Genomic DNA, 13182 nt, shown 5'->3' on the forward strand with positions numbered 1-13182 from the left:
CGGCGGATATGACGTCATGGAAATCTTTGTATATCCCTGAATAAAATACTTTCGTGTTAAAAAGGGTGAAAACCAATTTACAGTGGGTATATGTATTAAAAACCCCGTTATAACGAAATCGATTTATTTGAAATACCCCTTTATTCGATGTGCGTGAAGTCTTCTCAGAGTACAAGATTAGAAAAAGAAAGGTTTTTTTTTTTACGAAACTAACATGTAGCTTTCCAACCGCGAAGCAAACAGTTGGAGTAGCCGCTCACCTTTGGCCCCCACTACTGTCTTGGTCACCGCCCCCACGTCTCGGGCCCACGGATTCGCCCGCAAAGCTCAGCTTCCTCTGCTGCTGGAGGGGCACGGAGAGCTTGCTGCTCTCCGGAACGGGCACCACGGCCACGCTCTTGCGCCGGGCGTCGCTCAGGCTCGGCCTTCTGTGCTGGAAGCCCCCAAGGCGCGACACTGTGCCCGCCGCTTCCGTCGGCAGGGCTAGCGTGATCACGCCGGCTCCGTCGCTGCTACTGCGGTCCCTGGGCGCAGCCGCGGGCGGAGGCTCGGCGAACGACTCGCGGCGATGTTCTTGTTGTGGCGAAGCCTCCGCTCGGTCGCCGCTTTCGGCTCGCTGGTCCTTGGCGCCCGGGAGGTCCTTGGCGTCAGCACCGCCGACGACCGCTGACGGGGCAACCGAGGACCTTCGGCGAAACGCTCCTGGTGAAGGTGCGGGAGGAGCGTCGCTCAATTCCGGGCCGTCGCCCTCGCCGACGGTGCGCTCTTCGTGAACCCTGCGTGGGAAGAGAGACCCGCTGTTTTAAACTGTTCATAAGCAAGTGAAACAGGGGAACCATCGAAGTCTAATTAATAACACGAAAGTGTTTTATGCCGGGATACACCAAGACTTCAATGACGTCATATCCGCCCCGGAAATGATGCCAGTACACCTTTGCTGAAGCTACCCGCCAGCAGGACGTCGCTCGCCAAGCCCACCCACAAGACAGCCTCCTACCCGCAACTCATGCTGAGCTACGAATTTCGCTGCACATTTCACTTTCGTGTTTTACCGATTCCTATGGCCGAGGAATCAAGCACAGTTTTTGTCATCATAGTTCATCGGAAGCTGGTGTGTTACAGGTATATTTGGACTAACGTAAGCTGGTTTATAATTTTTGGAAATGCAAACCAGTGATGAAAGACGCTGCACGAAGAGAAGACACACACGGACGACCACTAAAGGAAAGTGTATTTAGTAAGGGAGCTTTGTTTCAATGATCAATTGTAGGTGCAGTTGCCATCTGCCCGTCGGTGTATTCGTTTTCTCCTATGCGCAGCCCCTTATACTACTGGTTTTCAATTTCAAAATGCTTAGACTGGTTGTATTTTCTTTCCTTCTATGCAACCCTGTCTGCGTTTTCCTGGGTTGGACGGTACGCTGCCCGTGTGCTGTAACCGAATCAGACATTTTGAAGTAACCGTGTACAACACTTGGTCAATTAATTTACTTTCCGCCTAATACTCCCTTCCCAGCTGAACAGCACGCATTTTAATGTCCGCCAAGGTTGTATTGCTGCCTAAACATTTATGCACACGATTTAAATAAACCCAACAACGAATTGCATTGCTATTCTTGTTTACTCTCCTTGGAGCCAGATAAACGTAGCACGTAGCATCACCTCCCGAACAGGTTTTCAAAAGTCACGGCTTCATTTAGCTGTCTCTCTGCCAGGGACGCTAGAGCTGGAAAACGAGTGGAGTTGTACCATCTCGGAGCCAAAATACTAAAGTCGATTCTCAGCTCAGTCGCAAGGCCTCCTCCGATAGAAGGTTGCATAATTTTTAGTATATTAGACTGTGTAGAGGAGGTTGAGGTTCGGCCTAAGTTTGGTTCCCTTGAGGCTTGAGGATGGTTTCTCATCGCCTCTTGCGTGCTGCAAAGTGAAGGGAAAGTGAGGAAAAAAAAAATACGAGGTTGTCTGTGTCGCGTTGCGGAAATTAGGGGCTGTGAAAAGTGTCCAAAAGGGCCAATAAATATTTATAAGCCTAATAAACATGCAGTGGAGGAGACGGAAGTGATGACGCCTTTTGGAGCCATTGGTAACGTCGCTTGAAATATATACCGGCCCTCACTGAGGTTAAAAGCAAAACACTAAAAAGCACAACCCGCTCTTCACTCTAAATTACTGTAGCATAGACAGTAGGTGATGTTCTGTCTTTTAGTGCTTGGTATTCGTCACACGTGGAGCAAGTAACGGTGCTCATGGCCACGAGGGATGTGGGATAGCTCTCCTCTCAGAAAGACAGATGCAGACAAGTGACGTATCCACAGACGTGACCGCCGACATCAAACCTCTAGTAAGTAACGCAGCAAAGATACCAGCAATCAAAGGCATTTCAAAGGCGTCAACTCCTACGAACGTTTCCTCAACTGCAAAGCGTCAACCTGTACCTAAGTGCCAGTCAACTCACGCGGTTACTTACGTTCGCCTGTAACTGACTGAGCGCTGTCCTAAAGTGCAAGCTCTATTATTCCACGTAAAAACCGATGCAACGCCACGTTCCCCGTAGAGTCAAGCTGACCTTCAAGCTCAGCCAAGGTCAAGCCAGAGCTTCGTGTGGTTACGCCGTGAAAGCGTCAAGTCGCTCGCTCGTTCAAAGGGGGCTGATAGAGAAGGGGGAAAGAGTTATGGCGCGTTCCGTCACAAAATTACACAAGAATGCGCTGGTTGCATTCAAGTGCATTGCGCGTTCGCGCCTACAGCACCGATTTCGTCGAGCAGCACCTGTGTTTTGTCTTGTGGTGCAGTTGTGGGCGCGGACGTGCACTCTAGCTGCAGAAAACACGGTATTTTTTTTTAAGGACGATAGTCTTTCGTGGGCTACTAAAACACGGACATTTTGGTCTGTCTGTATGTCTGTCCTTCTCTGTGTCTGCGTAGGACTCGATTCAGCCAGCCGGCCAAAGTAAACTGAATCTGCGCAATAGGTTTATATACCCCCAGCCAAATCTAAACGTCTAATCGCGGCGTTAATGTTCATACTTGTCCACATGCTTGGTTTTCGCGACACCAAATGAACTACTCTATCTACTGCAGAAAACTCGCCTGCTGTTGCCCGCGCTACCTGGCAGCATTTCGAAAATCACACGGAAACAGCAACGGAAACCACGTTCGGCTTGGAACGGTCGTGGAGTAGGGCAACGTGGTTGTATATACGTTGTAGTAAGGTGCGTCGATTCACGCGCGTCTCGGCCGTACGGCTGCGCTGGCATCGCGGCACCCGACTAGGAGCAGTGGAACGAGGTAAATTTAAATTGACTTGAGGAAACCTCGAGCGTGTTATCTTGGGTGAAAGGAGACGGGAGACGCTCAGAATAAGAATTGATCGGGAAAGAGAAATGAGGCATTTACTTGACAGGAGCACCAGTCGACTACCGACTTTCGTCGACATTTGAAACGTAAGGAGCAGATACGCGGCCGTTTTTTACGACTGCTTTGCTCCATTTGGGTGCGCCCCAGCTCACCTGTCCTCCTCTTCCGCCCTGGTGGCGGCTAGTGCTCGCTGTCGCTGACTCTCGTCGGGCTTTCCCTCTCGTTCGACCAGGTCCCTCTCGTCGTCCCCGGACGGGAGCGGTCGCCTGAGCACGTGCACCGAGTCTCTGGTGCTCTTCTCTTCGACGGTCGTCGACGACCGGTGAGTGGTGGTGGTAGTGGTGGTGGTCACCCGGTGGTGTTGGTACGGACCGCTGTCAGCGCCGTTCCACTGGTAAGTAGTGGCCGCGCTCGCGGCGACCGCGCCGTTGCTGGCGGCGCGCCGCGACTTGCTCGGTCTAGAGAGGGCGAGTCGGGTAGAGTCCACGTGCGGCAGGAAGGCGTCGGGACTCGATAGTGGCGGTGAGAGAGCTCCTATTCCTGCGTGGAGTAACGGAAGAGATGCAATGAAGCTGTGGAGGCCATTTGTAGGGTACTGTTTTACAGATAATCTGCATATAGCGAGGCGAATTAAAATCCAGCGGTCCGGAGTACGTAGAAAACTCCTTCGGCCCGCACCCCAATGCGCATGCGCGAGAAAATCAGGTTGGAGAGGAGTATGAAGTAAGGGGAGACAGATAAGCGACTAGCTTTGCGCTATCTTTTAACAAAACGCCGGCGTTTTGTCGAAAAGATAGCTCACTAGTCGCCGCACACTGAGCGGGGGCCAGGCAACTAAGCTACCTCTCAACCCCCCCCCCCCCCCCCGTCCATGTTATCGTTATCTTTCAGTAACATACGAAGCATAATATCTAAACGCGACCTTGTTAGTTCCTTAATACACGACAATAACTATGATCTTCTCGCCTTTACTGAAAGTTGGTTATATCCCGACGTAAACAATAACGAAATTCTTCCTGATAACAATTCTTACAATATTTACCTTGAAGATCGCAACGACAGAAGAGGTGGTGACGTCCTTCTTGGTGTTAAAAAAACATTAACTTCGTATCTAATAAGCTCTGGTTTCGCTTTGGAAATTGTATGGATTGTCGCAGTGGTTAATTCCATCAAAATATTAACCGGAGTTTTTTACAGACCACCTGACTCATGCAGTTCTTTTGTTTCCCAACTGCAAGACAGCATTACCGAAGCAATTCAAACCAGCGGTACAAAACACCATTTACCTGTTTGGGGACTAACTTTCCGTTAATCGACTGGAAACAATTATCGTCTCCTTGTCGCATTTCCAAACAGTTTATTAGTTTGACTATTGATCTCAACTTCGCTCAGGTCATTAACCAGCCAACTTGCGGACACAACATATTGGATCTAATACTAACAAATGCACCGTAATCCCTTCACACTGTATTACACCTTGACGGATTTAGTGACCACCAATTACTGCAGGCATCAATTAAACTTCCAGTGTCGTTTTCCGGTGTTGAAACAAAACAAATTCGTGACTACAACAGAGCAGGCGTTATTAAAAAATGAGGAACTGGATATATTCTTTAAGCAAATATTCCTCCCATTGTTTTACAGTAGAACGGTTCAAGATAACTGGCTTAAATTTAAAAATGAGATATCTGCCCTTATCAACCAGTACGTCACTTTGACCTCAATAACTAATGACAAAACTAATTTCTGGTTTACTAGAACTAAAAAAGAATGAGGACAAGAAATGCCTCTATAAACACGCAAAGTTCACCCATACACCTGCTGCTTGGCAAAATTACAGGGATTACCTTGATACTTACTCCCGCGCATTAGACTCAGCAAAAAAAAAAAAGTACCTGCCATCCCTCCTGATATCAAATCTAAAAAATTTCTGGCGAGTAACGTCACATGATCATGATAATAACACAATATCTCTGCATGACGATAACCACATCCCACTACCTGAAAACGAATGTCCCTCAGCCTTTAATTCGTACTGTTAATCTTTGTTTACTGAGGAAGATTAATCTAAATTGCCTCATTTTACTGACTATGCCTGTACATGGAACCTATTGAAATTACTGCGGAAGGTGTCGCCTCTCTGATAAATAATATAAAAATATCTACATCTTCTGGCGTAGATAACATTAATTCTAAAATACTAAAAAGCACCATTTTCACTTCTAGTAAAATTCTTTATCACATCTTTACATTCATTATCATCTGGATTGCTACCAGACGTTTGGAAACTCGCCAAGGTCATACCCATATTCAAAGCAGGAAATAAGCGTTACCCAGAGAACTACCGCCCGATATCACTCACGTGCATTTGTTGCAAAATTCTTGAGCACATTATCGCTTCACACGTTTACAATTACCTCGAATCAAACTTTCAGGAAAGGCCTATCGTGCCAGACACAGTTATTTGAATTTACGACTGACTTGCATACTATATGGACAATAACCAGCAATCTGACTGTATATTTTTAGATTTTTCGAAAGCATCTGACCGCATTGCCCCTTAATTTCTAAACTGTCGGCTCTTCGGTTAGATTCACTAACCCTTTCATGGATTCGTAACTTTCTTTCACTAAGACAACAGTTTACAGCATTTAATATTTTAATTTCTCCTACATGTTACGTTACCTCCGGTGTACCACAGGGCCCCTTGCTTTTTCTAATATACATAAATGACTTGCCCGTTAATATATCGTCTCGCATGCGCATTTTTACCGATGACTGCATTGTCTACCAATCAATCTGCAGTACTAATCAACACCTCTGCCTTGAGAATGAACCTAACACAATTTTTAATTGGTGTAACACATGCTTAATGTAACTAAACATCTCGAAGTGCAGTGTTGTCTTCTTTACCCGTAAGCGTGCAAAATCAATTTTCAAATATCACATTATTGCAGCCACCTGGACCACGTTTCATCCTACAGCCACTTTGATTGATTGATTGTAGGGTTTAACGCGCCGACGCAACGCAGGCGATGAGGCGCGCCGTAGTGGAGGGCTCCGGATTAATTTTGACCACCTGGGGATCTTTGACGTGCGCCGAAATCTCGTACACACGGGCGTTTTTGCTTTTCGCCTCCATCAGAAAAGCGGCCGCCGCGGCCGGGAATCGAACCCGCGACCTCGTGCTCAGCAGCGCAACGCCTTAGCCACTGAGCCACCGCGGCGGGTCTGCAGCCACTTAGGCGTAACATTGACAGAAGACCTTTCCTGGAGTAACCATATCGGCATCGTCTGCGCCAAGGCCTCCAGATCATTACGGTTCTTGCGTCGAAATTTGCGTCATGCTCCATCAGGCATTCGTAAACCAGCTTACACAACGTATGTTCCATCGCAGCTCGAGTTTGCGTCACCCATCTGGTCCTCATACCATAAATATCTTATTAACAAGATTGAAGCAATACAGCATATAGCTGCAAGGTTTAGTTCACGCAACTACAGGTACCCTTCAAGTGTATCAGAGATTAAACCAAATCTTTCACTTCACGTGCTTGATCTTCGACGCAACAGTTATCTTTTATGCCTTGTTCACAAATATGTTTACAATTAAGCACACTCAACGCTACATCTCAAAGTTCCGACTAACATTTCACGTAGGGTAAATAATCAACATAGTTTTTCCCGCCAGTACGGTAAGACTGGTACATTTAACTTGTCCGCACTTTCCCTGGACATCAGGCTTCAATAGCATATCCGCCGAACCTAAGCACGACGCATGCCGTGAACTTCTTCATGCTCACTTCTTTTTCGTAATACTGTACCAATCTGTTATCACTGTTTTATGTGAACTTTCTGTTTTCGCATTTTTGTGTATCAAGTGCCTGTTTACTCTTGCCTGCTTTTTATCTTGAATGTGCGGTATGTTAGTCTTTGTTCGCGCACGATATAGCACACGTTATCTTCGTAATTTGCGTTTCTCTAGATATGTATTTACGGCCAATTTCTTATATAATATTTTCTTGGACTGTGGTCCTTTATAGTGCCTTTTTGAAAATCTTGTTACCTTCGCACTTTTCTTATGTACCCCCCCCCCCCACACACACACACACACACACTTACTCAATGCCTTGTCAAGGCCTGTAAGGTACTTTAATTAGATTAAAGGGCTCGTATTGCAAAATGTTTGAGAGACTTTCTGGACAGACATTTGGGATTCCGTTGTGCGGTGTGCGACAGACGCGAGTGCGTTCGACAACGATCTCATAGAGATTGGCAACGTTCAAAATGCCGCGAAGCGTGAACTTGCAATGCGAGTGTTGCTGCGTACTTTTTCTTGCAAAGGCTGCCACACGCAGCCACTCCACTGTTTTCCACCTGGTTGCCACCTGGTTGCTACCCCACTGGTTGCCAAAGGCTTCCACCCCACTGGTCGGAGCTGGGCTGTGGCTCCGCACCACAAATGGACACGCGTACATTTTGAGAGAAGCAAAGAACAAGTATTTCGAAATATGTGCGGTTTCACCGTGATCATTGATTCCCATAGGAATGATGTTTTGCTGGGTTTGAAAACCCAGGATAACCATGTCATAACGACTGTGTTTTCTTCAACTATAAAAACGCGTAATTATACGAATAAGGCTCTTGGGGTTGCGGGGACACGCTGAGGCAAATGAATGATCGTAGTATAACCATTTAGATTGCATTGCGTGGCCTCTGACATGATTGAGGTGCTAGGCATCCAAGCAATCCCTCTATTGTCAAGTTGTTTAAATCTTTTTTTGGCAAAAAGCCAATTGGCTCCAATTCAACTAGAGCCCACCTCGCGCAGCCTGGCTGAAGCTGTTGCTTTAACCGTTAATTGCGCCACTTGAAACCTAAAACCCTTGTAAGGCACCAAAGGAACAGTAAAGACATTGTTTTGTGCTTCAGAGATCGCGCAGGTTTTGCATGTAAACTACATTCGTGAACCTAAAAACTCTACCAAGTGTTAAAATACCACTACTATAATCACTCCATGTTTGGTTTGTGTTTTTATATGAACACTATCAGCCTGTGGCGACGTTTCTAGCGATTGTCGGAAAGCCACGAACGCGCACGTGTTTCCTCTCTTACTTCCTTCATTTCCCCGTTTTCCCTATCTCTCGAACTCCGTCAACCCCTTTCCCTAATGTAAGGGATCCAATGGGAATCAGCGCCGCGTCAACCTCCCTCCCTCTGCCTTTTCTTTCTTTTCCCCTTCGTACATCACGAGTGGGACGTACGGCATACACACGAATCGTTTCGTCGTAGCGAACATGGAGATTTACCCGGGCATAGGCAAACATCATGCCATTACTGCAAGAAACAGTCCTAGAAAGTGGACATAGCAGCTACCTGTGTATCGCCAACGTTATGCACCGCTAGCCTTCCATACCAGGGTACAACAACATCAAGCGATTCCAGTCTCGTTCCTCGAACCTCTTCTATTCGTTTTCTTTCCTCTTTTTTGTTGCTTGTCAGCCCGTAGTTTTCCTTCGCTCCATGCGTCTCTAACCAACCAGTTAAGTTTGCCAGAGTCGAAAACTCCGTCTCCATGCAGAATCGCCAACCGCCTTTTCCGGTGACCCAGACACTTCGATCCGTCCGTGCGACAACCGGCATATGCGCGTTCCCCCTCTCTCGCGAGCTCGCGGTACATTTCTTTCAGCGCTGGCAGCCAATCAAACCCGCGGAACGCGCAAAATAAAGTGTCCCCCGCATTCACCACTGCCACCCCCCCCCCCCCTTTCCGTGTTCCCTAGCCACGCTTCCTTCGCTAATCTCTCCGCCGCCCTATTTTGTCCCCTCGGAGGCACGCAATAGGCGGGCAGTTCTGCGCCCGAAAAGAAGCAAAAGAAAGTTGTTTGCGGGTGCTTGCGACGCTGCCCGTATCGCTCAATTCCGTCTCTCTGTGTGCAGCGCCCGCTGGCGGCGTTCGCGTGTGACGGTGAGCGTACGCATTGATCTGTGTCCCGAAGGTTTGACCATAACGTCCCGCAGGTAGTAGTACTAGGCCGCTTTCGGTTTTTGCTAGGCAACGGGGTTTATAAAGGTAATCTTTCGCGACGCTGCATGGGCGAGGCGCGTGTTCCTTTGTTGTTGTCTTCGTTCTTGTTTTTGCTTTGTTGTTGGTATGCTATGGCATAAATCGACAGCGCTGGGCAGAGATCGTCCTGATAAACAAACGCCACGATCGCCGTGGGTAAGAAGTATGGGGAAATTATAAGAACTATTCCAAACGCCGCAAAATTTCGCTGTGCGCAAAGCTCTGTTCATTCAGTCGGACTTGAAATGCAACGTGAAATTAAGTTTTTTTTTTGTGTGTGTGTGTGGCTGTTTTTCGCAATGCGCAGCACGTTACAAAACAAGAGGACACAAAGAAAAACATGTGCCGAAGACCCTCCATTATAATTTTAAGAGAGAGTATTTGGATGGGGGGGGGTGTATTAGGCAGCAGAGTGAACTTTTGAATCAGAAATTTTGTGTTCTTGAGGTATACCGAAATATTGTTGCCCCAATGCAATCGACTATTTCGACGTTGGATAGAATAGCGTTGAAACGGCGTAGGGTGAAGTGGCGCTTGCTAAAAATTTGCGGTCAAGGAATGTCCTTATATTTTGAAAAAAAGCCAGAGATTTCATTTCATTTCATTTCTTTTCATTTATTATACCCTTAAAGGAGCCATGAAGAGAAAATTCAAGTTGGGCGTATTAGAAAGACTACTTAGTCCCGATAACAACGATACCAATATCATCGCAATCTTCGAAAAAATAACGGAGATATTAAAGAAAACGTGTGAAGCAGTCGCGACCCCCTAGCAAATTTCCCGCAACTTTTCTATGACGTCACGGAACCTTGTTTGTGCGATTGGCGGCCGCCTCACTGACCTGTCGCGACGATACATGACTGGGCGTCTGTAATGGGGCCTCTAGTTCCATTTGACAGCATCAATTGAATGCTAACGTGCAGTTAACGCACTGAAAACTATGTTTTATTGTTGGCACGTATGACGTCATTCTCGCTCATAACACGTCACTGTGGCGCAAAATTTGAATGTTTTTAAATACTTCTTGCTTTTTTGTCGTTAAAAAACATCTTTTGGGGCTGTAATGGAGCTGAGTGAGATACTGAATCCTAGTTCTTTCAAATTATATGAAGTTGTATTTTCTCTTCATGGCTCCTTTAAGGGCCCGAAGGCATTACATAAGGGGGGATAACAGGGTTTGTAGGAGTACTATTGAACGAAACAGAACAAAAAAAAAACAAGAAGGTGAAAATGAAAGCCTGAAAATACAAAACAAAGAATACCCTAAATAAAAATTACACAAAAATGTGCAAAGGTAACAGTGAAGTAAAGTGAACAGAATTCAAAATACAAACAGCAGTTGAAGCATCAATAGGACCATCGGCGCTGAACAGTAGAATTATATCGTTAATACATTATCTGAAGGTCTTACCACGCTTATCTCTACATTGTTTGTTATTGGTGCATGTGGCGATGTCGGCGGGTAAAGCGTTCCATAGAATAATTGCGTTAGGAAAAAACGACGAAACAAATGCTGACGTTCCGCCGGTTATCGGGGCTAATGGGCAAGTGGGGTTTAAGTGGCATGGTATTCTGTGAGGCTGCCTTAGTAACGTGTGTCTTGGTTCTGGCCGACAAAAGCTAGCAATGACGCGGCGTGATTCAAGGGTCGGGAGGGAGAGAGATAGTTTAAGAGCAGTGACGCTGACATGATTTGAATATTGCGAGGTGATAAAGCGTGCAGAGCGGTATTGAATGGATTCAAGTTGTACAGCTTGTACAAGTTGTATTCAAGTTGTACAGCATGCTTGTGATAGATGCGAGATGGCCGATGCATATGTCAATTTTGGCCTTACGAATGTTAGATAGGCTAGTCTTTTTATTTCTTGAGAAGCAAATTTAAGGTTACGGCGAAGATATCCGAGAGTACGTCAGGCTTCCGAGCAAATAGTGTCGATATGCGTTGCCCAAGAAAGCGATGACGTCATGTGCACCCCGAGGCATTTGTATGATAGGACTGAGCTGAGCGGTATATTGTTGATCTGATGGGTGTATTGCGATATGGCATGTTTCCAAGAAAATGAGACTGATTTGCATTTTGTTAGGTTTAATGGCATGTGCCATTTTATACACCATAATCAAATGCTGTCTAAGTTTTATGACAGGTTAAAATCATCATCAGTTGCGTAAATGGTTTGGTACAGTACGCAGCCATCTGCAAAGAGCCCTAGGTTTGCTGTAATCTTAGTAGGAAGGGCATTTATGCATATTAAAAAGAGCAGAGGCGATAGGCTTGCACCGTGCGGGACAACGGACGATACACTGATTAGAGAAGACTTGTGTTCATTAACCGAGGTCAACTGCGTGCGTCTTTTAAGGAAGTGTTCGATCCATGATATCAGGTTAGAAGGGATGTTTAGTGATGATAGCTTAGCTTGTATGTGGTTGTGGCTGACACTATCGAATGTTTTAGAAAAATCCAAGAAAATAGCGTCTACTTGATGGTTATTGTCCATTTTCTGTAGTGTATCATGTATAAATTCGGCGAGCTGAGTCTGACATGAGAACCGTTTACGAAAGCCATGTTGGTGCGGATAAAAAAAAATTATTTGATTCTAGGTAGGTCATTAAGCTAGAGGTGATTGTGTGTTCGAGTAGTTTGGAAGGTATTCTGGTTAGGGAAATTTGGCGGTAGTTTGTTATTAGTGAGCGAATACCGGATTTAAATAATGGTACTATCTCAGCAACCTTCCAATCGCCCGGAACGCAACTTGAGTGTAATGACTGGGTGAATATTAGATGTAGAATCAGGCTGGAATATAACTCAGTGTTTTTTAGAATCTTACTGTTAATGTGGTCGCAGCCTGATGATGATGATAGCTTAAGGCTACAGATCAGGTTGAATATTCCCTCCGGGTTGATCTGGATATCTGGAAACGTAGATGTATGTCCAGATATCTGGATATCTGGACATACTGCTGCGCCAAGTTCAGGGTGCGTTTATTGCGCGGGAAATATTTAAAAATGAAGTTTTTACGACAAACTTCAGGGGTGCGATCATTACGCGAGTGCGATCATTATGCGAGTGAATACGGTAATTTGTCGGAGCGAATTTTGAAGAACCAAGAATTAAAAAGATTAGAAACAATTAATTTTTTACGAAAATGACCTGACAAAATTAAAAAGAACTATATGCTTCTTATACATCTCCGCCAAGGACCGAAGAATAAAGGAAAATGGGTCACCCAAAAAACGTTGGAAATACGAATAAAAATAGCGTAAACGGACCGGCTCTGCAGTTCACCGGTCCGTTTTTTTATTAGCGAACATAATTAGCGATGTAAGGGCACTTCATCGCTATAATGGTATAAATTTACATCATGTGCGAGAAAAAACGAAAGAAAAGTTAAAAACAAGAAATAACCCGTTGTCTTTCGCTACTCATAGGCATAGGTGGCTGTAAAGAACTCCCACTCTAGACAAGCGGAATAGGAATGCTACGCATTAGTTGACCATTATCCGCATTTCTGCAGATTTTTATTTGTTTATTTTCTGTTGCAGCGGCGGCTACATTGGTACCATTCTTTGTGCTGCCAGAGACGACGGCGACTGCGGCCACTTTTCAAGCTTAATGAAGCTTTTGCCTTAATAATAATTTGTACCATAACGCGGACACCTGATAGTTTAGCTTCAGCACCAGCCTTAGCTCATTTACAACAGTTCCAGCGCGACTGGGTCAATTACTACGGAATCCAGAGCCTCCTGGTTCACCAAGTCATGTCC

The 13182-nt window shown here is 45.7% G+C and overlaps 1 protein-coding gene across 3 annotated transcripts in view; it reads right to left on the bottom strand.

Annotated features, from left to right (window-relative positions):
- LOC144163311 (uncharacterized) overlaps positions 1-13182 on the bottom strand; it is a 128431-nt gene that overhangs the window by 27229 nt on the left and 88020 nt on the right. For all 3 annotated transcript variants that reach the window (XM_077694238.1, XM_077694239.1, XM_077694240.1), the window contains 2 exons: positions 3509-3896; positions 261-776 (listed from right to left, as the gene is read on the bottom strand). In XM_077694238.1, coding sequence (XP_077550364.1) covers positions 261-776; positions 3509-3896 — 904 coding nt within the window. The remainder of the gene's footprint in view (positions 1-260; positions 777-3508; positions 3897-13182) is intronic.

The sequence above is a fragment of the Haemaphysalis longicornis genome, unplaced genomic scaffold (genome assembly GCF_048455015.1).
Source record: "Haemaphysalis longicornis isolate Haplotype H1 unplaced genomic scaffold, Haemaphysalis longicornis Haplotype H1 scaffold_12, whole genome shotgun sequence".
NCBI lineage: Eukaryota > Metazoa > Arthropoda > Arachnida > Ixodida > Ixodidae > Haemaphysalis > Haemaphysalis longicornis.